Here is a 25,451-nt window from a genome sequence, read left to right on the forward strand (position 1 = left end):
TACATTCCTCTTTATGGTGCGGAATTAATGTTGTGATTACCAGGATCTGATCTTGTATTGTTTTACGAACTCGTTAATCTGCCAAAGTCCTGTCTCAATTTGTTGCACGTTGTTCTTACTCGTTGCAATCTGACTACTAGAGTCGATCGCCGCACACCGCCCAAATCCCTAGGCTACTAGAGTCGATCGCCGCACACCGCCCAAATCCCTAGGGTTTATGATGGTGCCCTAGAGCGAACCCAAGAGAGAGAATTTTTGTGGAGAGATGATTCTTATTTTTTTCGTTGTCTTGTATGTGGTCAATACCTCATGTATTTATAGGCCATAAGGGAGATATTAATCCTAATCATATTCTAACTAAATCTCACATAGATAGAGATTTAAACATATTAGGATTTATCCGTTAGATTTATTTCTTATCCCAAGTGGACTAGGAATATAACAGCTAATTATAAATATTTATTTCTTATCCCATATGGATTAGAAATATTTTAGATAAGTCCCAATATGGACAAATCCTAACACTAACATTATGCAAGGCATCAGTAGAAAATTTTGCACTAAAGATACTTAATGTGTTCCCATACGAGTCAAATTAAAAATAAATAAAACAAAAGAGTGGAGATTTACTGTGAAAAAGAGCAATGCTACTACGCCTCTAAACTCAAAGGTACCGTTTGGTTCGAGAATAAGCAAGAACTAGCTATTTCGGGGATAGGTACAAGTATAGATATAAGAAGGGATAAGAGTAATTTTGTGTTTAGATGAAAATAGGTACAAGTGTAGGTATAAGGAGAGATAAGGAAAAAAGTGTTTGGATGGTATTTGAAAATAAGAGGATAGTGGGTTGGTGAAATTTTGATATGCCCAAATTATCCCTATATGAGAAAAAGTAGTCAGAGTTACTTGATTTGTAAGTTATATTTATTCAATTCAGTTTGGCGTAAAATGTAGCGATTATTTAATTACCAATAAAATAAATTACAAAAAGAAAATGTACTGTAACATTTGTAAAAAATGCAGACGATATTTTCGTTATGTAGCAGTTAGAGATAGATGCAAATGACGGGATTTTAAAATTCTAACATGTGACAGAAACAATATTTTTCGTTGTAGATAACATAATGATAGTTAGACACATTATATAAATAAATTACACACGAATATTACATGGAGTTTTACTACAACCAAATAAAAGCAACAAACTTCAACATCGATTATTCCATAATTGGTCGGTAATAGAGCGACGCAAGGACTCCCCACGTGTTGAATCATCACCTCCGCTAAGAACAGGCACCGGATCGCCAACGTCCGCCTCAGGGGGGATCTTGCTCTAATTGTTAGACAAAATATCTATCATTTTCTTTTTCTCATCGAATAAAATTATGTAGCACACAACACGCCATAAGTAACAAGCATTGAACTTTGATGGGAAACGAAGTAGCTTGAGTTAAAATCTTAAACCGCTTCTTTAATATATCAAAACTCTTCTCCACAATATTTTTCAACTGCACATGCCGATGATTATACAGATCTCGGGGATTCCAATGCGTGCGGGCCCGTGTAGAACTGTCAAATTGACTTAGATGCTACCGCTCACTCCGGTAAGTTGCTAGAAACTTATCAGTGTTTGCGTAGCCCGAATCGACCAAATAATATTTACCTATGCCAATGAATAGACTGTTTAGTCAATATTTTTTAGCATTAAAAATCTGAATATTGAACAACATATTAGCATTTATCTTCGGGAACTATAAAACCCTCCGTATCACACGTCCATTGAAGTACACGCATATCTGCAGCCGATTCTTCCCAATCTGTGCAAACAAAGAAGAAAATATGGTCGAATGATATTGCAGCCATCATATTTTGTGACGTAAATCTTTTGCGGTAGCGAAAACGCGGTTGCTCACTCCTTTCGACACATACAGGGATGTATGTTTCGTTTATTGCACCAATTGCATTCTATAACAAAAGATGCATTAGAAAAAGTTTGAAAAAAAGAAACATACGTAAAGCCAAAAAAATATTATCATGCCAACTGATCTTAAATGGATGAAAATTTATGTTGTCCCAAATTCTTGGATGCGTGCCCGCATTGCTTGGCGGCAAACTCAGGTAATCATCCTTGAGCGTTATAATCGCTGATAACACATTGTTGAAATGTCGACTAATTGTCTCTCCTGAATGTTGAAATGTTTCCGCCAGCACTATTTTCCATGCCATGACCAACACAAAATAGAAAAATATCTAGCTGCTCATCGACTGTCATACATCATGTTGCTCGTATCAACCCCCGAGCAAGTAGCACATCACAAAGTGCAATAAAAGTCATTGTTGACATGCGAAAATGCTGGTACCCTCTGTCTGGATGACCATTTAGAAGATCAGTAACTATTTCATGGCTAGAAAAAAACCGCGTTCTACATCGCCGTATGTACAACGTGTTAGCATATGTAAGATAGTCTTGATCATAGAGCAGCACGAGAACTTGGTCCCAGTAATCATCATGTTCATCTAGTATTGTCATATATTTGCTAATGTTGGTAACAAGAAAATAGAACGAAACAGTAAATCACTCATGTCAACCGTAACGAATATAAAAGATAATCAATTCATGGTACCCAATTACAATCAGAAAACATAAAGTAAACATTACCCACCCATTGCAATGCGGACTATAACATGCATAGTATGACAAGTTGGTTCACATGACATAGATTTCAAAATGTGAGACCCTGTTTCGGTCTAGGTTGTGGATTTGCTCCCGTTTGGTGCCGATAGTGCAGATCTCTGTGATGTGATCCCTGATGGTCGTGGTACGGTCCGCACACTTAACGCCCGTCTTCGCCGGAGATCCGCCGTCTTTTGCTCTTTTTTTCTGGTTTGGGTGACCCTGTTTTTTTAAAGGGCTATGGCCCCTCCCCCGCGCATGCGTTGCTCGTCGCTGCCCTTCTTTCCGACGACGGGATTAGCCCGACTTCGTCGTCCGATAGTAAAATTCGTCGTCAGCGATTTCGTGCACAATTTTTTTCCGTCTTGGGTCTTGTTTTTTCTTTCTTGCAGTGACTCATTTTGGGCCGTCATGATAGAGCTTCGCCGAGCCCCTCGCATTCTATCGGCACTGTCACACTCCTGCTGTTGCTCCCCCACTGGTACTCGAGGTAAAACATTTCTAGAGTTTCAACAGTAACATGTGTTCGGATTTGATAAATGATTGTCGGCAATTGGGATGCAGTTAAAACATGCAAAACATGTGTATAGCGATTTGTTTGCACCTATGGTTGATCGAATTGGCAATGATGCCGATTTCCGTTACCATTTGTTGGTAGGCATGGAAGTCATATTCTGTGCAGTCCCATGATAATCGGGGACTCCCCGAGTCACGACGCCTCACAGCATTCCTGCAATAGTTTATCGCGCAGAGAAATCAATCGTGGTACAATTTCTTCTGGACAGGCTTACTTGTAGACATAACATGATTTTCTTGTCTTGTAAATTAAATTATTTATCATTATGTGTTGACATGTTTACCTATATGATTTACTCGTGGAATGTCCAAATTTTATTACCCTGCACGCTGCATGTGTCGACACTAGTGATAAAAACAATGTCGTTCATGTACAAATGCATCCCGGCAAAATTGTCTCTAAGTCAAATAAAAACGTAGACGGTCCAAGCAGGCGCCTCAATGAAATGAGGACCCGCACCGCCAATTGGACCGATCATCTCGATAGCATTTTGTTGAGTATTTTAATGGAGGAGCACGCACTCAGAAACTACGTTGGGGGTAGTTTCACTCGTGTTGCATGGATTAGAATCGTTGAGGAGTTCAACACAAACATGTCAAAACTTGTCCAAAAAGCATATCAGTAACCACCTCAAGATGTTGAAGAGGCTGTACATGTTGTACGACAAATTGGCGAATCTTAGCGGTTGGGGTTGGGACAATGTGAACAATATACCCACGGTCGGTGACCCTGCTGATTGGGATGCAGTCATTGCGGTAAGAGTTTGTATGATAGTACATACAGTTTATTTGCTAACCACCTTATTCATGTATTCTAATGTATACTACTTTTGATTCAGGCGAATCCTGCATACGCCAAGTGTAGGGATAAACCGTTTCCAGCTTATAACGACATTGCCTTCCTGTGTGAATCATCTGTGGCGATAGGCCGCTTTGGGCAGTCGTCAGAAACGGTTGAACCATCGACTGTTGTAGTTCATCGTCGTCTTCGCCTAGTGAGGATGATACTATCACAGGAGTTAGACAACTAGCCATTAATCTCTCACCTGGTCTATTTGAACCAAGTTCGACAGATACCCCCGGTAATGAAACCGCAAGGCCGAATATATCTTCGTGTTCTCCTAGCCCTCCCCTCGTGCAACCGACTGTTGGAGGTTATGCTAGTGGATCAGGACATAGCTCCGCAGGCAAACGACCTAGATCCCCACCACCCTCGGCACAGCCATGGAAACATGCATCGTCCTCCGCCGGCAAAAAAAAGAAGAGTGACCTGAGAGCCACTGCATTGTCTGAGATGATGGCGATCGGGAAGCAAAAGCTCGACCTTGCACGGGAAATGTATCAGCACGAGGTGGCTACTCGATCTGCAATCCCAACAATTGAAGTTTGTATGACCAGAGTTTATAATATAGTGGGCACGGCGAATGAACGTGCCTTGGCGGCTGGGGATTCATTGCAGGATAACAAAAGTAGACAACTTTTTATGACAATGACTGATGAGCTTGCGGTTATGTGGATTAACCGTCAAGTTCAACTGCAGAAGCTTGCGGTTATGTGGATTAACCGTCAAGTTCAACTGCAGAACCTTCTCTATAGGCTTGACTTTCCGGGATTGTAGATCACTATTTTTCAGCTAGCATGCGTTGTTTCCACGTCGCTACTTTCTTGTGTTGTATATTGGTTTTTAGACCTGGCTTTTATGTGCTATATATTTTATGTTGTGTTATGCATCTGCTTCTTTTATGTGTTCATCTTGGGCGTTCGCTCGCAGATTAGAACAGACATTTACTTGTGACAAAATCTACATTTTGAAACCTATGTCATGTGAACCAACTTGTCATACCATACATGTTATAGTTTACATTGCAATGGGTGAGCAATATTTACTTTACGCTTTCTGACTGCAATTGGGTACCATGAATTAATTTTCTCTTGTATTCGTTACAGTTGACATGGTGATTCACTGTTTTGTTCTATTTTCTCGTCGCCAACATTAGCAAATATTATAACAAAACTAAATAAAGATGATGACTACTAGGACCAAGTTTTCGTGCTGCTTTATGATCAAGACTATCTTATATTTGCTAACACGTTGCACAAACGACGATGTAGAACACGGCCTTTTTCTGGCTATGAAATAGTTACTGATCTTCTCAATGGTCAACCAGACAAAGGGTATCAGCACTTTCGCATGTCAACAACGACTTTTATCGCACTTCGCGATATGCTACTTGCTCGATGGTTGATACAAGCAACACGACGTATGACAGCCAATGAGCAGCTATCTATTTTTCTATTTTGTTTTGGTCATGGCGTGAAAAATAGAGTGTTGGCGAAAACATTTCAACATTCAGGAGAGACAATTAGTCGACATTTCAACAATGTGTTACGAGCGATTGTAACGCTCAAGGATGATTACCTGAACTTGCCGCCAAGTAATGCGGGCACGCATCCAAAAATTTGGAACAACATAAATTTTCATCCATTTAAGATCAGTTGGCATGATAACATTTTTTTGACTTTACGTATGTATCTTTTTTCCGAACTTTTCCTAATGCATCTTCTGTTGTAGAATGCAATTGGTGCGATAGACGGAACACACATCCCTGTATGTGTCGAAAGGAGTGAGCAACCGCGTTTTCGTTGCCGCAAAAGATTTACATCACAAAATATGATGGCTGCAGTATCATTCGACCATATTTTCTTCTTCGTTTGCACAGGTTGGGAAGAATCGACTGCAGATATGTGTATACTTCGATGGGCGTGCGATACGGGAGGTTTTACAATTCCCGAAGGTAAATGCTAATATGTTGTTCAATATTCAAATTTTTAATGCTAAAAAATATTTACTAAATAGTCTATTCATTAGCGTAAGTAAATATTATTTGGTCGATTCGGACTACGCAAAGAATCACAAGTTTCTAGCACCTTACTGGAGTGAGCGGTATCATCTAAGTCAATTTAACAGTTCTACATGGGCCCGCAAGCATCGGAATCCCCAAGATCTATATAATTATCGGCATGCACTATTGAGAAATGTCGTGGAGAAGAGTTTGGTATATTAAAGAAGCAGTTTAAGATTTTAACTCAAGCAACTTCGTTTCCCATCAAAGTTCAATGCTTGATATCTATGGCATGTTGTGTGCTATATAATTTTATTCATCGAGAAAAAAAAAAATGATAGATATTTTGTAGAACAATTAGAGCAAGATCCCCTCAGGTGGACGTTTGCGATCCGATGCCTATTCCTAGCGGAGGCAATGATTCGACACATGGGAAGTCCTTACGCCGCTCTATTACCGACCAACTATGGAATAATCGATACTGAAGTTTGTTGCTTTCATTTGGTTGTAGTAAAACTCCATGTAATATTCGTGTATAATTTATTTATGTAATGTGTCTAAATATTATTATGTTATTTACAACAAAAAATATTATTTCTGTCACATGTTAGAATTTCATAATCCCGTTATTTGCACCTACCTCTAATTGCTACATAACAAAAATATCGTCTACATTTTTTACAAATGTTACAGTACATTTTTTTTTATAATTTATTTTATTAGTAATTACATAATCACTTCATTTTACGCCAAAATGAATTGAATAAATATAACTTGCAAATCAAGCTAACTCTGGCTACTTTTTCTCATATTGGGGTAATTTGGGCATATTAAAATTTCACCAACCCACTATCCTCTTATCCCCAACTACCATCCAAACATTTTTTTCCTTATTTCTCCTTATACCTACATTTGTACCTGTTTTCATCCAAATACAAAATTACTTTTATACCTACACTTGTACATATCCCTAAAATAGTTAGTTCTTGCTTATTTTTGAACCAAACGGTAACTTATTATAATTCCTTTTCATCAGCCTCCATTTGTTGGACCAACAGAAACGGTGATGTGACTGTCATGTATGATACACTTGAAATCCCTGAACAACCAGCTCCACCCTGTTGCAACATATTTTGGGAATTGAAACCTAAACCGCGCACAAACCGTGTGGGTGAGACCAATTGCTTGGCTATATCCTGGTGGCTCCATCGTGCTGTTGCAACATCAATTTATTTGAGAGGGAAGACGAAAAGCAAATAAACACCAATGAAAAGCACATCATCTTATTTTAATCAAAGATTGAAGATGCACTAGGGAGCAATATATTAACATTATATCCTGCTAGCAGAGTTGAAAGGTAAAATTACAACACGCAAGAGGAGACCAATGCTTAAATTAACAGATCAAGTAGTGAGCCGAAAAATAGCAAAAAGCTCAGAATTGTCAATCGAAAAATTCAACTCCTAATTACAATCCAAAAGCCACATAGAGATTGTTTATCCTCGATAAAAACAAATAAAAAAGAAATAGGTTAAATAAAATAAAATAAAAAACTAGTATTGATTAGTTTCATCTTCGATGTCAACTACAGCAAGCAGTCCACTGCTCTCCTTCCTCTTTCTTTCTTGCTAACATCTTCGCAAGTTATTTGTAACGATCCGACCCGCTAACAATAATAACTCATTGGGCCCAACAAAATACTTAAGTCCAATTATTATTACTAGGATGGAATACTCTTACATACCCAGTCACAGACTCTTCCCGTTTAGGCCCTAATGTCTTCGACATTCTTCTACTTCTACAAAAATTCTTCTACCTGCTATCTTGATCTTTCAACACTTACTCCTCCCTAGTTATTTAACGTTCCTAATGACATAAATGCAGGCAATAGATTGTAGGACATACATCACAGTTTTCACATGTGTTAAAATAAGCAATTTATTATATGCCATAAAAAAAAAAAAATCTATCTTCACCTTTCATAGACAGTTTTGTGGCCTAATTACAACAAGCTTTGCTTTATCAGCAGTTCCAGCATTTGTGTTCCTTTTTCTCCGTCTTTCATTTCCCTCAACCAAAATGCTTCAAAATAGAGACTAAAAAAAAAAAAAACCTTCCACTTTAGCCTGTGTCTCAATTACACACTTGCAATAAAAATTGAGTCAATTACCAGCTTTGCACTTTGTCGTTGTGTGAGACCCCAAATAGTCCTATATATAAGATATAATAGGGCTAAAACTCTTAACCCGACTATAGCATTTTGGGCGGCGGCTAGGCTCAAGGGATTAAGAGAGTTAAGCGTGCCAGGACTACAGTAGTTTTAGGATGAGTGACCCCATAGGAAGTAGGCCGTCACAGTTGGTATCAGAGCCAATTACCAATCGGAATTTTTCAGAAGCAAACTTGGAGGAGGAGGTGGCAACTCTTCACTCTTAGATTCAGACTCAGATGTTGAGGTACTTTTATCCGTCGAAAGAAATCTATTTAAGTAGAGTATCATCATCGATATAAAAGAAACAAATGGAATGTGATCAAAGGCATTCTAACTAAAAAATAGAAAATATAATATACTACTATTGGTGAAATAATGTGAAGGCACACCAAGGAAGAAAACAAGTGAAAATCAAACTAAGGTCCTTAAATGACAAAATATACAAAATAATTGCATATTAATTGAAAAAAAAGAAGAGAATAGAACAAAACACAATGTTTTATTCTCTAAGGCATGAATGAATCAGCTGCACAGCAAAATTACACAGGATTACATAAGAATTACTGATTTGAAATATATTCTAAGTCATAGTAACGTATGGGAGATGTTTTTATGAATTCAAGCTGATTTAAAGAAATATGAACATGTATTTATAGGCTTTAATGCATACTATCACTTTTATTTTTAACCTTCTAATTACGAAGATTTTTAAGGCAATTTAATAGTAATAGCATAATATAGTAGTAAGAGAACTAAAAAGTAATTTATGGTTATCTAAAATTGGCATACCTTGTTGCTTCAAAAATCTTCTGCAAAGATATATTATTATTTGGTTCAGTAAGCTTAACTCCTCCCTGAATTATACACCAAAAGGAAAGGTTATTTACTTAACCATATTCAACCATTTTTCGAAATCAAAAGTTGCATCACAGCAGACAGAAGTTAAGAGTTCAAGTTAGGGCACGTATGCTTGTCAGCATTTATGGTTGCCCATATATATTCAGCAAAAATAATGTTTCAAGTCTAGCAGTTAAGATATGACACCAAAAAGGAACGAAAAAGGCAAAGAAAAACTAGCAGCTTCATTGTTGCTAAATGGCCTCTTATTTCAAAAGGAACAAAAAAAGGCAAGGAAAACCTAGCAGTTTCATTGTTGCTAAATGCGCGAAGAAAAATTATTAGATTGTCCTTCCCATTTGGAAAATGTCAGGAATGTTATTTTTCACTTCAGAGCCAGCAAGGAAAAATACATGATGAAAAGCAAGAGTCGGGAGAGTTACCACAGTCGAAGTGATATTTTGATCCATTTGCATTTACAGTATATGCGAATCATATTTAGAAAGTTCACTTTACATATTTAACTGTCTTTATATGAAAGTAAGACGGAGGTTAGAATCTTGTTATGCTCTTTCTATTTAATGCAATTAGAAAGAAATTAGATTGTTAATATGACAAAAGGAAAAAATAATGGGCCTGTTTGGATGTCAGAATAAGTTATTCAGTAATAACTTATGCCCTATGAGGATATTTTTCTCTTATGATTGCAAGCTAGGATTTAATTTCAGCTCCTTGCAAGGTCCTAGCATTCTTGCTTTAGCATGGTCTAAGGAAATTAAAAAAAAAAAAAAAAACTATATTGAATTTGTTAGGATAGTATATTTCACTACAAGGTGATTTATCTTATTCCAAGAAAATGACATGGAGGCCTTTCTAGACATTTGATCATACTCCTCAACTACAAAATACTACAACCCTCTTGAATAAAATAAAAGGGATCTACTAACAAAGATGTTCACGTATCCAAACAGGCCTAAGAAGACACAGGCCTATGAAGAAGAAGACACATTTACAATAATAGGCATGATGCTATTTACCTTCAAATCACTTTCCATCGAGGGATAGCTGATGTTCTCTTCAGAAAAGAATTGAAATAGTTCAAGTGTACAATCTCTTCCATATTCCTACAAAATTATGTTATAAGCAGAAGAACGGAAGATCAAACTATGAGCAGGAGAATTGGAAATCAGATTAAGAATAGAAGATCGAACTATGAGCAGGAGAACTGAAAATCAACCATACTCTGTTCAATCCTCCATCAACTAACAACTTTGCCACTGGAAAGCCTGGTTCATTTCCTTCATTACTGTATTGGAACAGTGGTGGAAAATTTTCTTCGACGATGCATGTTGACGGATACCGTGCTGGTGATATAACAGTGAGTGCTTGCTCTGAACGAGATAGAGAATCAATCTTAGCCTAGAAAGGCAAGAAAGGCATGATGAGTGGTGATATTTGCATCACTAATACCTGGTTGAAGCAATTAAAATATTCAAATGAAACTACAATCTAAAATCATACCTGAAGCACAATCAGATTTTTTTAAAATTATATATCGACACATCAACTTAACAAAACATGTTACTTTAAGGATGGCAATGGTGATAGATCTTGTAGGGGTATATATGTAAAAGGCACGAATTTTTTTAAGGGCGTCATTTAGTGATCATGCTTAAATGCTTCTATGTTCAAAAGCAGAACTAAGGAAACAGAGAGTTTTCGCAAAATAGTTAATCCCTTCCCTTTCTCTTCAAATTTCTTCTTTCCGGGATAATGGTCATACCTTCATACATACAAGCAGATTTTCTGCTCTAAGTTGAATTTAAAGCATTTCTTAGTAGGCAACTGTAAAATCTTAGCAATACTACAATCTTGAGTAACAGTGGGCTGCAGAAGCAGGTTAAATTATCAATATAAGAAGAGTTTGGATCTAAATATTGCTAAATCTGTTCAGCAACTAATCCAGTCAAAGTTATCTAGTAGGGAAAGGTTAATATCAAATCGTACCCCCAAGGTTCCCACCCATAATCCAATACTAACTTAACCATAACACTGGAAGAATTATTTCTCTATTAGAGTTTCCAACTAAGCTCATTGATGATCATTTGTTATTGAGAAACGAGAGTTCAGAGTGATTCTTAGGAAAAAAACCATATATTTAATTATCGTTTAAAGATAAAAGAGGCAAGGTTGCTGCTGTCACAAAAATCCCACTAGAGTCTACTATGATCACCAAAAAAAGTAGGCCTGTTAGACAACTCGTAGAAATTAGATCATTTTTCACCCAAGGCTCGACAATTTTTTAGGTTGTTATTAGCACCCAGAGTGAAAACAGCAAAATGCCAAACCTATAAGACTATGAAACAGTGGAATACACATGTGCACATCACAGCCTCTAACTCACTTGCAAATCATATTCATACATTTTTGTGAAGCTGGACAATTGATTTTGGAAATACGGGCCATTAAAGCATTTGTGTATCTGGGTTGAGATAGCTCAGACACTAGACGATAATTTTGAGTTCTTATTATCTTCACCAATACATAAATTCTTATAACATCAACAGTAGTTTGAATGATTATCTTGAGTTGCAGCTTTTCATCAGATAAGTTTTTTTTATAGCTTAGATTTATAAGATAGGAGATTTCAGTGTGAACAGTATCCAGGAAATTCGACATGCTATGCAAGTTATCTCTACATACTGAGATAATTCTTTTGCTAAAGATCTACTTTTTGGTCATCAAATCCTATGCCAATCCTGATTTAGTTCTGTTCGATATATCTTATTATATTAGGAATATCTTTAACATATCCTTTGGTTTCTTTATCACAGTAACATTATATACGAATTCTAGGCCTCTCTTTTGTATTCATGATTGATGATTAACTCTTTAGCAGAGAAGGCAGGGATTAAAGTGCCATGGCATGGAGACGTGCGGATTGTTGCCAGGCATAGTATGGCACTGGCATGCCTCCATTCCAACACGTAGTACGTTTGCATGCCGATGGATACACATAACCTCCTAGTGGCACTCTTTGGCACGGCCTTATTTTAGTTTTTTTAGTCCCAATATGCTCTTATAATATTATTTTGAAAGATTTAGTAAAATAACTGTGAATATTAATTATGTATAGCTTACTACTCAACAATAATATAGTAATAAGCATTCTTATTTGTGAAGTACAACTATACCTCATAGAGAATAGAAATTAAAATAAAATAATAAAATTCATACATACAATAATTATGTAAATCTATATTTTTACAAAGAGATGATTGCTTAACTCCACATAAATCGTCGCGATGGATCATATGGCATATTTCTATCTGCTGATATAAGATTTATTTGACAATTTTTGTATAAATATTGCTGGTACTGTCAAATTATTGGCTATATAATCTACTATAATCAACTATATATTCTAATATATCTAATAATACTAAATCAAAATTATTTTATATTTATGCTAATTTACAAATTCTAGATTGGAATAAAACAGTTTACGTAATTCTAGATTACATTAGTTTGTTCATAAGATTAGATTAGACTAAATCAGATTAGGATACTAAAATATAAAATAGATTAGATTAGATTCTATATTACATTAAGGTAATTTTAGATTAGAATTTTTAAATCGGGTTAGATTAATTTAGGTAATTTGGAATCACATAAATCGAATCTAATTAGTTATATTGTATTATATTTAATATTCCAATAGATAATTCTAGATTAGATTTAAGTAGGTTCGTAATTATTAATTAGAATTAGATAAATTTAAATAAATGTTAAATTAGATTATAGATTAGATTAGATTTGACTAGATTTTATATATTAGAGTGGGTAATTCTAGATCAGATTAGATTAGATTCTAGAATAGAGAAGATTAGAATCATTAGATAACTAAATTAAAGAGAAGGGAGAGAAGGGAATAACAAAATCGAAAGGAAAAAAATTAGCGATACATTGTGGAACGTACCATGGCACATCTCAGGTACCGCGATGTCTCGCAAGGTATCGCACATGTATCACTATATGATAACCATCTGCAATACCCTACATGCCACGAGCCGCTTCTATAAGGACACGGTACGGCATGGGCGATACATGCCCGTGCCGTGCGGCACTTAAATCTTTAAGAGAAGTAATTAATAGATTCTACCTTGAGCAGAACTGTAAAAGAGCGGGTTTCTTCTCCTCTTCAAGAAAGGAGGTGACGGCTAAGAAACGTCAAATTCTAACAATTTAGTATCAGAGTTATAGTTGGGAACAATTGGATTCTAACACGTACATATCTGAACCCGAACTCGGAAACTATAGTATTTGGTGGCAAACCTCACAATATTTTCGAAATATGTGCCTGATATTTAAAAGCTTGGATTGTCCAACAAACTTTACAATATATCTAAAAGTTTTCGTGAAATATTTCATAGTCGAATAGAATGTTCTGTTGCTTATCTAAATGGGTTTCCAATCTCTAGTCTGGAGGCCTAAAAAAAAAGGTTTAAATTAGAAAAATAAAGATGATACTGACACCAACCGCATAAGAGGTAAGAAAGTAAAATGGAATCTAGAGAATGGAAAGAGAAATAGAAATAACAGCATCGCCTCTCGCGTTGGCAATTTTTATTTGAATAAGCATGATATTACAATTGATCATCAGCTCCAGTAAAATAACTAAGACCGAAGATCTACACTGTGACATGTTGATGCAAAAAAGGTAGGTAATTTTCCCTCGAACCAATTTTACCTTGCTGCTACTGCTTTGTTATTTACCCTTCTGTCTCATGACTCTCATCTCTCTCTCCTTCAACTAATGGATCAACTTTAGATTCCTTTCCCCAGGAATTAAGTTTCTCCATAACTTCAACTCCTATGTTTGAGCTTCTTATTGACAACCTCAAGCTAATACACATGTTAACTCTCCTCAAGCTAGATTTCCCTCTATTTCTCCGGTTGGATATTAAAAATAAGACAATTTCACATTCTAGAGCCTTTCAATTATACAAATTTTTCATGTAACAAAAATTATGATGACACGGTGATCAACTGCCAATCCAAATATAAGAAGAACACTTAAGGCCAAACAAGCCCTCCTGTAAGGTGTAGTGTTCTTTGACTAAATGTTGCCTAAGAAGTGATATTAGAAGAACCACCAGATTAAAATCCCCTCAATAACTTCTCTATGCAGCAAAATCCCCTCAATAACTTCTCTATGCAGCAAATTTGAACTTCTACTTTTGAGGTTCGGAATCTCATTTTTACTCCCCACTGCAGCAGAAGCTCCATATTTTACTTTTTATCCAAAATAATCTACTAGAAACTAGTGTAGCTGAAAGGAGGGTTGAAAGCTGAGACAGCAGGGCCAAATAGGCGCTAAACAAAACACCAAAGAAATAGTAAAAAATAGCATCCACGTCGCAATTTGAATAATCAATTCTATCAATTTGAAAGGACAAAAGAACACAAGTAATTTTGAAGAGAATCATATTATACCTTGGCTACTTGGATTCTCCGGGAGATTTCGGACAGTTTATCTTGCTCTTGAGAAGTCTAACAATAAAATGGAAGATTATACAACAAGCAAGGATTAGATGTTGCTAATAATGAAAAAGTAAAATTAAGGCACAAGGTGGTCTAGGTGTTCTAAATCTAAGAGATTATAATGTGGCTGAGTGACCCTGATAGGGAAGTGGTGGTGGAAAGGTAAAGAAAACATCAAAAATAAAGTGAGAAGAAGCTTTTTGCGGAAAGATAAAGAAGCAGATTTGTTTGATGAATTGGAAGAGAGTTTATGAAACTAAGGAGCAATGCAGTTTGGGTGTTCTAATCTAAGAGATTATAATGTGGCCATGTTAGGAAGTGAAATGGAAAGATCTTATTTCTACAAAGTTTTCAAGAAGGTTCAAACCAATCCAATGTATCATTCTTAAATCAGTTGAGATCTCTTCATGGTAGAAAGGAGTTGCAAGGATTGGTCCTTTATTCAAGCCTTGCATTGCTATGAAAGTAGGTAATGGACAAAAGACATTACTCCGGAAGGATATTCGGGTGGGGCAATGTACACTTGAGACTAAGTTTCCTCTGCTAGCAAATATCATTTCAAACAAGAAGGCAACAGTAAAGGATGGTGCGGTAGGTTGGAAAGGAGAATGGCCCAATAAACTGATTTTTCAGAAGATTGCTATCTGAAGACGCAAGTAGAGAATATCTGGAGATGGGAGTCATCCAGCAGATTTAGTGTTTATTCTTTTCTACAAATTCTTAAACAGCGGAGGTATCAAGTGTTTGTTACGCAAGAGAATTTGGAATTGTTATGTACTGTTGAAGGTGAAGATTTTTATGTGGTTCTGGGTTAACTATAAGTTACTTACAACAGAGAATTAAAATAAAGAGTTTGGAACATAGAGTCCGCAGAGGGTGTGCTTTGCTGGGGGCAAAGTGAATGTGTCAATCATTATTCCAGAGATGCAGGTTTGTCAAAGCCATCTGGTTATCCTCCAAGCGTATATTTAGGACAAAATCAGATCCAACGAATGTTAAGGGCCTGTAGCTTAAATGGATAAGAGAGAAGGTGAAGCAGAAGCTGAGATTCATGAGACATAGCAGTCATGACAATTTGCTGGTCAATCGGGAGAGCTCCTAATGCAAGAATTTTCACAGGGAAGCAGTGCTTTGGCGTGCAGATACTCGAAAAGATTAACTAACGTCTTTGTAGCTACAGTGGGCGGAAATGCTTTTAAAGGGAAACTGAAAAAGAAGGTGCCCATTATTTTGTCTAACAAAGGTTCTCAACTCAGAAGGGTTGCGCAACTGCCTAAATCTCCTGATGGATTTAGAGTACGGGGGGATCTTGAAGTAGCCTTGGAGTTGAGGATGTAGATCGTTGTTAACTGGACCGGGAGAATTTGTTGGTTTACTGGGAGGCTACTCAAGAGGGGGTTCAGAGTATCAGATATGTAATCCTCTGTTTCTCTCTTCTTCCAAATTAGCTAATTTATTTATGGGATTGAGATTAGTTGCATGGGAGCTTGTTTTTGATGTTTTCTTTCTTCTCTCTATGGTGACTCTGCAAAGTTTTTTGTGTTTTTAATAAAAAGAAATTTGGGGATCGTTCCTTCCAGCTTATTCTGAAAAAGTAAAATCTTAGCAAGAAGAAGAAGAAGAAGAAAGGGATGGATGAGAGTCGTACTCGCAGAGAGATGACGTCGAAAACTCGATCGGCGGCGTCTTGGAGATCGAGGAGGGTTCGACCGAGCTGGCGGTAGATCTCCACGTAGCCCTCCCTCCGCCGCCCTCCGTCCTCCGACACCCGTAGCATCCCTTCTTCCACCCCCACACACACACACACTCTTTTACGTCTCTCTCTCTCTCTCTCTCTCTCTCTCAATATGTCTGTTGTGGGGTATGAGAGAGAAATAGAGCTATTTATCTATCTAGCCTCTTTACAAATAGATATTTCCTATCTAGCCTCCTTTTGAAAAAAAATTTCCCATCTAGCCTTATTTTCAAAGAATAGAAAAAAAAAAAATTAATACCTTTAATATATATTAATATATATAAGCGGTCGGGATTATCGTTTTCTCTCTCATCTCCCATTTCCCGAGATCCCTTCTCAATCTCCTCCCCAACCCCACACCTCTATCTCTCTCTTTCTCTCTCTCAGGAGAAATTCTATACTGCCACACTTGTACTACGTCATCAATAACAAGCTAATCACATTTGTTCTTTTCAAACAAAAGTACAATAAAAATATTTTTTTACAATCATGATGGGACATATATTTATAAAAGAAGATATTTGATTGGTTTGTTGTGCCACGTCACCAATATACCCGTTGCATTCTAATATTTTATATATAGAACTATCTGGGGTCTTACAGTAGAACTACACGACTATTTGTGATCGGATTTATACCGGGCCTGCGATGGTAGTCGCGCATGCGCCCAGCCTCTATTAGTATCCATGTGAAGTCGGTGAAGCCTTTCAAGCGTCATTCAAATCTCCAAATTGAACGTACTAGATTATCTTTTGCTCCAAGATCGTGCTAGCGCCTTCCAAAACGTATCAAGAAAAATAACCGAGAAAACGGAATCCGCGCCGGAGATCAATTGGAAGAGAACATGCTGACCCCTCGGCACGACACACCACCCGAGGAGATCGATCACCATCGTACGGACAAGAGTGAGGGAGAGAAAGTTGGCTATAATTAATTAATTAATGCTTCTCTTCATTAATTAATTTTCATACTCATGTGTGTGTGTGTATTAGTACATACAATCCTAGTCAAATTAGGATATATATATATATATATATATATAGAGTTCGGCTATGGTGCTTGTAAAAATACCAAGCACTTTGTGCTTGTAAATTTTTTACCGTTAGATCTACGTCTTTGATCATTTTTATCCGTTAGATTACACTATTCAACCAACTACCCACTCAACCCTAGGGGGCCTACATCATCCTAACCGCACATTCCTTAATCCAAGGGCCGAAAACTTACAAGCACCAATGACTTGGTACTTTTAAAAGCATAGGAGCTCAATTTTATATATATATATATATATATATATAGAGTCCGGCTATGGTGCTTGTAAAAGCACGAAACACTTGGTGCTTGTAAATTTTTTACCATTAGATTTATGCCTTTGATCATTTTCAACCGTTAGATTATACTATTCAACCAACCACCCACTCAACCCTAGGGGGCCCACGTCATCCTAACCGCACATTGCTTAATCCAATGGCTAAAAATCTACAAGCACCAACAACTTGGTACTTTTAAAAGCATAGGAGCTCAATTATATATATATATATATATATATATATATAGAGTTGGGCTGGGCTACTATTAGTAGCAAAATTCTATTGTTGCTACTAATTTTTTAGTCTTTGGATCAACTCTTTTTATTATTTCTAACCATTGGATTAAATACTATAACCCGGTGGGAACCACTCAACCCTAGGGGGACCACTCAACTCTAACCGACTAATATCATCCTGACCCTACAATTTTTCATCCAAGGGTTAAAAACTTGGTAGCAAAAAGAGCGTTTTATTATTAATAGTATTCCAGCCTAATTCTATATATGTATATTTATATATATGTATATATATGTATGTATGTATATATATGTATATATATGTATATATAGAGTTGAGCTAGAATACTATCGATAGCAAACGGGCTCCTTTGCCACCCATTTGTTTTTGATGATGGAGCCTTCAAATCGACGATCGGCACCATTGAACATGATTTATATCACTTGAAGTGTTTAGAAATCAAATTTCATATATTTTCGATATTATTTTCTTATCCATCGAGTGGACACAAAAATGAACGGCTGAAAATGAATATTCTTAAACAAATGATGATAGGAGTCTTGTAATCAAGATCAAGAGTATAGATCTTGTTTTAAATAGTTTAAAGAATTTTCTAAAAAAAATTCAATTGATTTGGATATCTTTACGCCGTTAAACGAGAATACGCCTTATATCGATCATTAAAATTATAAATTTTGAAACCCTTTGATCATTAGGCAAATGATGTAGAAAGGATTTGAAATTTGATTTCTAAACACTTCAAGTGGTATAGATCATGTTCAACGGTACCGATCGTTGATTCGGAGGCTCTATCATCGAAAACAAATAGGTGGCAACGAAGCCCGTTTGCTATCGATAGTATTCTAGCTCAACTCTTGTATGGTTGCACCACCCACCTTGTATGGTTGCAAGGGTGCTACAGTTCAATCCTTAGAATTTTTGGGCGCCTATTCCGCGTACTGCGGCAATCTGTACCAAAACCGACCTTTTTGTCAATTTCATTGCGTACACTCGTCGGATCACCGAACCGAGTTCATATTCTAGTTAGAAATACTCCCAATTAGGTTTCTACAAGGTCAATTTGCCAAAACCATCCTAGGGGAAAAGCCTCAATTTTGGTGCCCTAATAATGTCCTTTGCTCAATCTTTGGGTTTGATCTCTAGAACAAGAAAAGAAAACGTGTTGAACCTCTAGGAACTAATTTAGAACATTTTCTAAACCTTTCAAACCATTTCTAGGGCATACAAACCGAGCCCTAGAAATCCACCATGGGAGCACATGAAGAAAGCTCTGTTTTCATATGTTCTATAGCCTCTAGATGGTTTCTACACATGTAAGAAGCTCAAATCCAAAGATCTAGGGTATAAAATCCAAGCCCTAACCTAGATCTTACATGAAAACCTTACCTTTGCCCTAAGCTCTCCAAAGTCCACCTTGTAGGAGAGTTCCAAACCTCCAAAAGCCTCAAATCTCCTCCAAAAACCCTTCTTCTACTTCTTCTCCTTGGAGAGATCTCTAGAGAGAGAAAGGGAGAAATGAGAGGGAGTGAGGTGTTGGCTGCTGTGAACAGGTGGGAGGAGTGTTGGGGTCATTTATAAGGTGCTACAATAGCAAAAAGGCCCCTCTTCATTTCATATTTGCAGCAGACTAAACTCTGTTGCGAAGGACACTGCGTACTGGTACAAGGTGATTTTGTCATCGGTAACACGATCACGCAGAACCAAACCTGAAAGCTGCTGTTCGGGTTATTACACTTGGTACCGGTACAGACCAGGGGTGTCACCGGTTTAACAGCCAAAATTTTTCAAACCCGAGAGCTGCTATCTCTCAGTCAGCCATCTAGTACCGGTACAAGGTCAATGTTAAACTGGTAACAAAGTCCCAGAATTTCAGTTTTGCATCTTTTTCGATTCTATTTCGCGCCAATCGATGTTAAAACCTTTCTAACTCTTTTGGAACTCATTTTTAACCTTTCTAACATTGTTGGAATGCTAATTTGATTTTGTCCAACTTTTTCTTTCGGACACTTTAGTCAATTTTGCTGAAGTCCGGAGTACTCTACCGAAGTTTCGGTATATTACACATGAGGATATGTTTCAACTTTTACGGCGAAATGCAAGGCGCTTATCCTTGCCATACTAAATCTGCAACGACCATTCGAGTTGAAGGCGGACACATTAGGACACGCCATAGGGGGCTATCTAAGATGCAAGATAGTTGCCCTATGGTGTATTACTTCGAGATATTCCAGGGAGCTAAAAAGAACTACTCGACCTATGATAAGAAACTTTTGGCACTACACCAGGTGGTGAAGCATTGGCGGCAGGTCTACTGCCTAGGCAAGGAGATAGTGGTGCGCTCAAACCACCGCCCTCTTCAACACTTCCAAACGCAATTAAAATTGCAATAGGTGCATCACATCAAGTGGATGATGTACCTGCAATAATTCAATCTGGTGATCAAGTACAAGAAAGGCGTCCACAACAAACTGGCTAATATGCTACCGTGACCACCAGTGGTAGCACTTTGCTTGTTGGTATTATGCAAGTTTAGCTGAATTTTCTTGAGTAGCCAACTTGTATACCGACGACAAATTTTTGAGTGGTGCTGGCTGACATTGAAGCAGGATGACGTACTGAGTTTGTCTTGCAAGGTGGCCTACTGTCAAGGGTGCACTACTAAGTCTACCTAAAGATGGCAATCGAGTACGAAGGATCTAAGAAGCCTATATCTCGAAGGTGGTAGGTCACTATGGGATGAACAAAACCTTGTAGAATCTCCAACAGTACGTTTACTGGCCTCGCACGCAAAATGATGTGGTATGATTTGTGAAGGGGTGTGTCTTGTGCTGTACAGTGTCCCGTGCTGTTCATCGAAGCTCGTTAATCACAAAGTGGGCCTCTATACCCCTCTTCCAGTGCCTACTCGTCCTTCGAAAACTATCTCTATGGACTTCTCAAGAGGTCTCCCGAGGACTTGACGAGGACACGACTATCTTTACGTGGTGGTTGATCAATTCTCTAAGATGATAGTTCTTGTGCCGTGCAAGAAGACAATTATCGACGAGGAAGCTGCACGGCTGCTCCTTCAACATGTTTGGACACATTTTAGGCTGCCAAGCTCGATTGTGTTTGACTGTGACATCTATTTCTTAAGCAACTTTTGGTGGTCTCTACAGTATATGATGGACACAAAGCTGCAACGGAGCATGGCCTTCCATCGGCAAACCGATGGTCAGATGAAAGTAGTTAACCGGACAGTTGTACATATGCTTCAAGGGTATGTACAATGCTCGATATCCTAAGACTTGGGTCGAGAGCCTTCCTTACCTGCAATTCGCCTTCAATCGAGTTATGCACAGTTCTACTAGGAAAACTCCCATTGAGGTGTGCTTGGGTTACTTACCACCAAGTCGATTCGACTTGGTGTTCACGGTTGAGCAACTACAGACCACCAAAGAAGAAATGAAATGGCGAATGCATAGCGCTTCTTAGAGGGCATTTAGAAAGTGCATAGCGAGGTGGCGTGACAATTGCAAAAATCTTAGTAGAAGTATAAAGAACGACATGACCAACATCAAGTGAAAGTTACTTCGAAAAGGGTGACCTCGTCTGACTCCATCTCAGCAAAGAGCGCTAGAAAGGCAAGGGTAAGAAACTTAAACCCATTCGCTACGGATCTTTTAAGATCCTTCAAAAAATTAGTGAGAATTCTTGTCAATTAGAGCTACCCGCATACATGAATATGTATTCGGTTGTTAATATCGAGAACCTAAAGTCCTTCGAGCCGTCAATACTAGATGATGAGCCTAGAGAAGTACCGTCATCCATGGAAGATGTTGTGGTAGAACGCAAAGAATAGCTACCTAAGAATACTATTTTAGAATGCAAAGTCACAATGACATGCAAAGTTAAACGTGAATCCTTTCCGTGTTGGATAGAAAGGTCAAAAGCCAAGTGTTGCTAAGTAGTTCACAAAGGAAGCTGGGGAAATTCAATTCCTTCACTTATAGTTCTAGATCCAACAGGTGCTGGTTCTACTCAAAATTGGGGAGCCATGGTCCGGGACGACTGAAATTCTGGATAAGTTTCAACCATTGTGGATAAGGCGGAGACTGTTCCAACTACTTCGGTTGGGATAAGGATCGAGATGATTTCAACGAATTACTTCGGATGGGATAAAAATCAAGGTGGTTTTGATGGATCAGAAAAAGGATCAAATTGTTAAACTAAATTGGATAAAAATAGAACCAATTTGGATAAGGATGAGGAGGTTATGTGGTTGGTTTTTTTTTCTTATCTTCTTGTAAGCCTGGAAAGCTGTAAATATAGGCTCTATTGGCACTTGTAAAGACATTCCAGTTAGAGAGAGTAAATATATAAACTCTTTCACATAAAAATATTTTGTTATTTCTATTTTTTTATGTGTTTTCTTCTTCTTTTGTTTTCTCTAATCTAGTTTCAGGTGTCTATTGGGGAGTCGCTGTGACATTGCTTCCTCCTATGATGAATTAGAAAAAAAGAAAAACCCATAAAATTTGGAAGCCCATAAAATTGGAGGTGGGGGTGGTAACCTAAACTTTATGAGGGCCAAACAAATCCCAAATGTTAATATTTTATTAATATTTTCTCTCTTTTTCTCCATAATTGACTTCATTCCAGGTTGGTGCAAAGTCAATTTTATTATTTTGAAAAGTTTGAGTTATGACTAAACACATATTATGAAGAATAGAACAACAAATGTGGGCATTTATATTTGAAAATCATCTCACCTCTCTCCACTTTCTGTAAAACAAATTAACACACTTTTGGTTATACTCCTAATTCCAATTGCATATCCAAATCTATGAAAATATAGTTTGATTAGTTCTTCACAGTTCAGCCGATTTTTGGGTTGACAGGCTCGTGCTTTTTAGTTTATTTATTCCGCTCAATTTAGATTATTCAATTTCAAAACTATTAAACAAATCTATATGTATACTAGTGTAAGAGGAACATGTTTTAAATTATTATTCTCTTCCTATTATGCCATTTAGTTATTTTGATTCTATCCATTAAGTTAGGTTAATTAGTTACTTGTTAGAAACCGTCAATTTGTCATATCTGTAGTAAATTTTTAATCTAACTAATGAATTTATGTATTCATTTAAACTTTTCTCTTAAAGTATCTATCAAGTAACCGACTGTCCCTAACGCAAGTGGCAAAAGGCTTACTGGTTGGTACCCGAGGTCCCAAATTCAAATCCTAGTTGTTTCATATATCTAGCTACCCGAGGTCCCAAATTCAAATCCTAGTTGTTTCATATATCTAGCTAAATTTATGGGTAGTATGCTACCTTTTTTCTTAAAAACACAAAAAAAAATTCTATCAAGTAACTAATAGAGCTCTCAATCTCCACTACCAAAATCATGTGTAATATGGAACTCGCACATTTACCCCTCTTCCTCGTACTCTTAACCCTGACCCATCCCTCCAAAGTTGGTTAAATCTCAATTAGCTCTCTTTTTATCTTCTTTGTGAACTGATAATAATATTAGATCTACCACCACTGTTGATCGACTTTGACAGCGAATTATCCTAATTGTCTTCTATTCTTAGAGTGCTAGTCATTTTTCCATCTCTATCAAGAGGTGTTACTTGTATCTTTTTCTTTTTAATTTTAGTTGTTTTCTCTTTAGATTTATGCAGGTCAATTTAGATTTTACACATATAAAATAAAATTTTAAATATAATCTAAAAATATAATTTTTCATTGATAGGATATCACATCTAAATTTTTGCGTCGACTACCCATGTTCCAAAAGTTAAAGCAAAGATAAATTATAATCTTTCTAATTGAACTTTATGTTTGGTCGTCCAACTTTAATTTATTATGACTTTTTGTCTCGAACTTTGTAGTATCTATATCTATATCTATACATTATTCCTTCTAAATTTGCCACATGGCAATGTTCTCTTCATTTATACCTTCTATACCTATACATTATTTCTCCTAAATTTGCCGGGTGGCAATATTCTCTTCATTGTTGAGTGTGGGCTCCACCCGAACCGACTCATGTCCTTCACATGCTTCTTTCTTTTTTGCTTGAATCGAATTGGATTTCTTTCTTTCTTTGCTTGAGCTTAACCGATCATTATTGAGTGTAGGCACCATCTGGGCTCCATCCCAAATTGGCTCAAGTCCTCAACATGTTTTCCTCTTTTTTTCTTGAACTGAACCTGATTTTGCTCTTTGTTTGCTTGAAACAAACTGGGACAACATATTCTATTAGACTGAACCAGCCCAACTGCTCCACATGTTTCTATCTTTGAACCGAATTTTTCTCTTTCTTTACTTGAACCGAATCGATCATTGTTGAATGTGGGCTCCACCCCGAACTGGCTCAAGTTTCTCTCTTCCGTTGCTTGAACTGAACTGAGTTTCTCTCTTTCTTTCCTTGAGCCGAACCAGGTCACCCCTCTGCATTGGGCTGAACTGTTCCTCTTTCCTTCAGTTGTTACTTTCCTTCGTCGGCAAGATGAATCCCACTCTCACCGTCGCTTCTTTCATCACAGTTTCCTCTTCCTTTATCAGTGTTTTGTATTTTTTTCTCTAATTATCTATTTGTTGCATTGCACGGGTTATTACATATTGCATTCAAGTCTTACAATCCAATGTAATTGACTGAATAGTAACATGTTAACAGCAATGTGACTATGTTGTAGTTGATGATATGATAATGACCAAAATGCTGCACCCCTACTACATTAAGGTCATATAATCATTTAGTAATTTAAATTAAATCGTGAGACTTGACTTCAATAATCTTGAAAGTTTGAGGTTAAAATGTAGTGTCCTTGGTGTTTGGCGACCTGGGTGATGTCAGCATCTGAGACTTGTCGACACATCTGGAGAGTGTCGGAACAAGTCAGAGTCGTTTTGGCGTAAAATGGACGCAAAACAGACTCAACGCGACACGAGAGTAGAGTTCTGACACTGAAATCTGCAAAGTGCAGAATTTTAATGTTGAGTACCGGTACTGGAGAGGAGTATCGGTACCCCAGTAGATGGCAGAATTGGAAGCTCTCGGGTTTGCAAGCGTTTGATGCTGAGTACCGGTACCTACTTGTCGAGTACTAGTACCGAGCCCGAGTACCGGTACTGCATTGGGCGAGTATCGGTACCCAGTGTGCGAGGCTGCGGGCTGAGGGCTGAGGGCCTGAGTACCAGTATTCAAGTGGAATACCGGTACTCCAGCTGTATTTTTGAGTAGGTAAGGGGAATTTTGGTCTTTTGAAGAGGCATTTAACCCAACCTTATCCTCAGCCTTTATATATGTATAGAGAGCTCAGAGAGGAGAATTTTGTTGCTGCTTCCTCTTTCTCTCTAGTTTTGGACGTAGTTCGTGGTGGAGGTCGCGGCTCGAGCTCGGGTGAATTTTGACGTTGCTCCGGAGGGCCGTTCGAGTGCGTGGGCATCGCGGTTGCGCCGTTGGAGGCCGG

At 37.4% G+C, this 25,451-nt stretch overlaps 1 protein-coding gene across 6 annotated transcripts; it reads right to left on the reverse strand.

The window, feature by feature from the left end:
* On the reverse strand, nucleotides 531–16,529 carry LOC109709249. Of its 6 annotated transcripts, none has more exons than XM_020231384.1 (7): nucleotides 16,335–16,526; nucleotides 14,639–14,695; nucleotides 10,385–10,561; nucleotides 10,180–10,266; nucleotides 9,095–9,159; nucleotides 7,110–7,306; nucleotides 531–669 (listed from the first exon to the last, which is right to left on the reverse strand). In XM_020231384.1, the coding sequence occupies exons 1-6, from the start codon at nucleotides 16,461–16,463 to the stop codon at nucleotides 7,126–7,128; spliced, it is 696 nt and encodes a 231-aa protein (XP_020086973.1). In that variant the 5' UTR covers nucleotides 16,464–16,526; the 3' UTR covers nucleotides 531–669; nucleotides 7,110–7,125. The 6 variants fall into 6 exon arrangements, 5 of the variants coding, with proteins under 5 accessions (XP_020086973.1, XP_020086990.1, XP_020086982.1 ...); XM_020231393.1 differs by lacking the exon at nucleotides 531–669 and adding an exon at nucleotides 8,474–8,573 and having other exon boundaries at nucleotides 7,146–7,306; nucleotides 16,335–16,524; XM_020231415.1 differs by lacking the exon at nucleotides 531–669 and adding an exon at nucleotides 8,070–8,189 and having other exon boundaries at nucleotides 7,176–7,306; nucleotides 16,335–16,528.

This window comes from Ananas comosus, linkage group 1 (assembly GCF_001540865.1).
Source record: "Ananas comosus cultivar F153 linkage group 1, ASM154086v1, whole genome shotgun sequence".
NCBI lineage: Eukaryota > Viridiplantae > Streptophyta > Magnoliopsida > Poales > Bromeliaceae > Ananas > Ananas comosus.

What these genes read in the sequence shown, in the direction of transcription:
- LOC109709249 (XM_020231384.1), bottom strand. Translation starts at nt 16,463, where the DNA reads ATGCTACGGGTGTCGGAGGACGGAGGGCGGCGGAGGGAGGGCTACGTG. An exon ending in TCGACGTCATCTCTCTGCGA is followed by an intron (nt 14,696 to 16,334) that starts GTACGACTCTCA and finishes TTTTATTGTTAG; the next exon opens with ACTTCTCAAGAGCAAGATAA. An exon ending in TTGATGGAGGATTGAACAGA is followed by an intron (nt 10,267 to 10,384) that starts GTATGGTTGATT and finishes ATAATTTTGTAG; the next exon opens with GAATATGGAAGAGATTGTAC.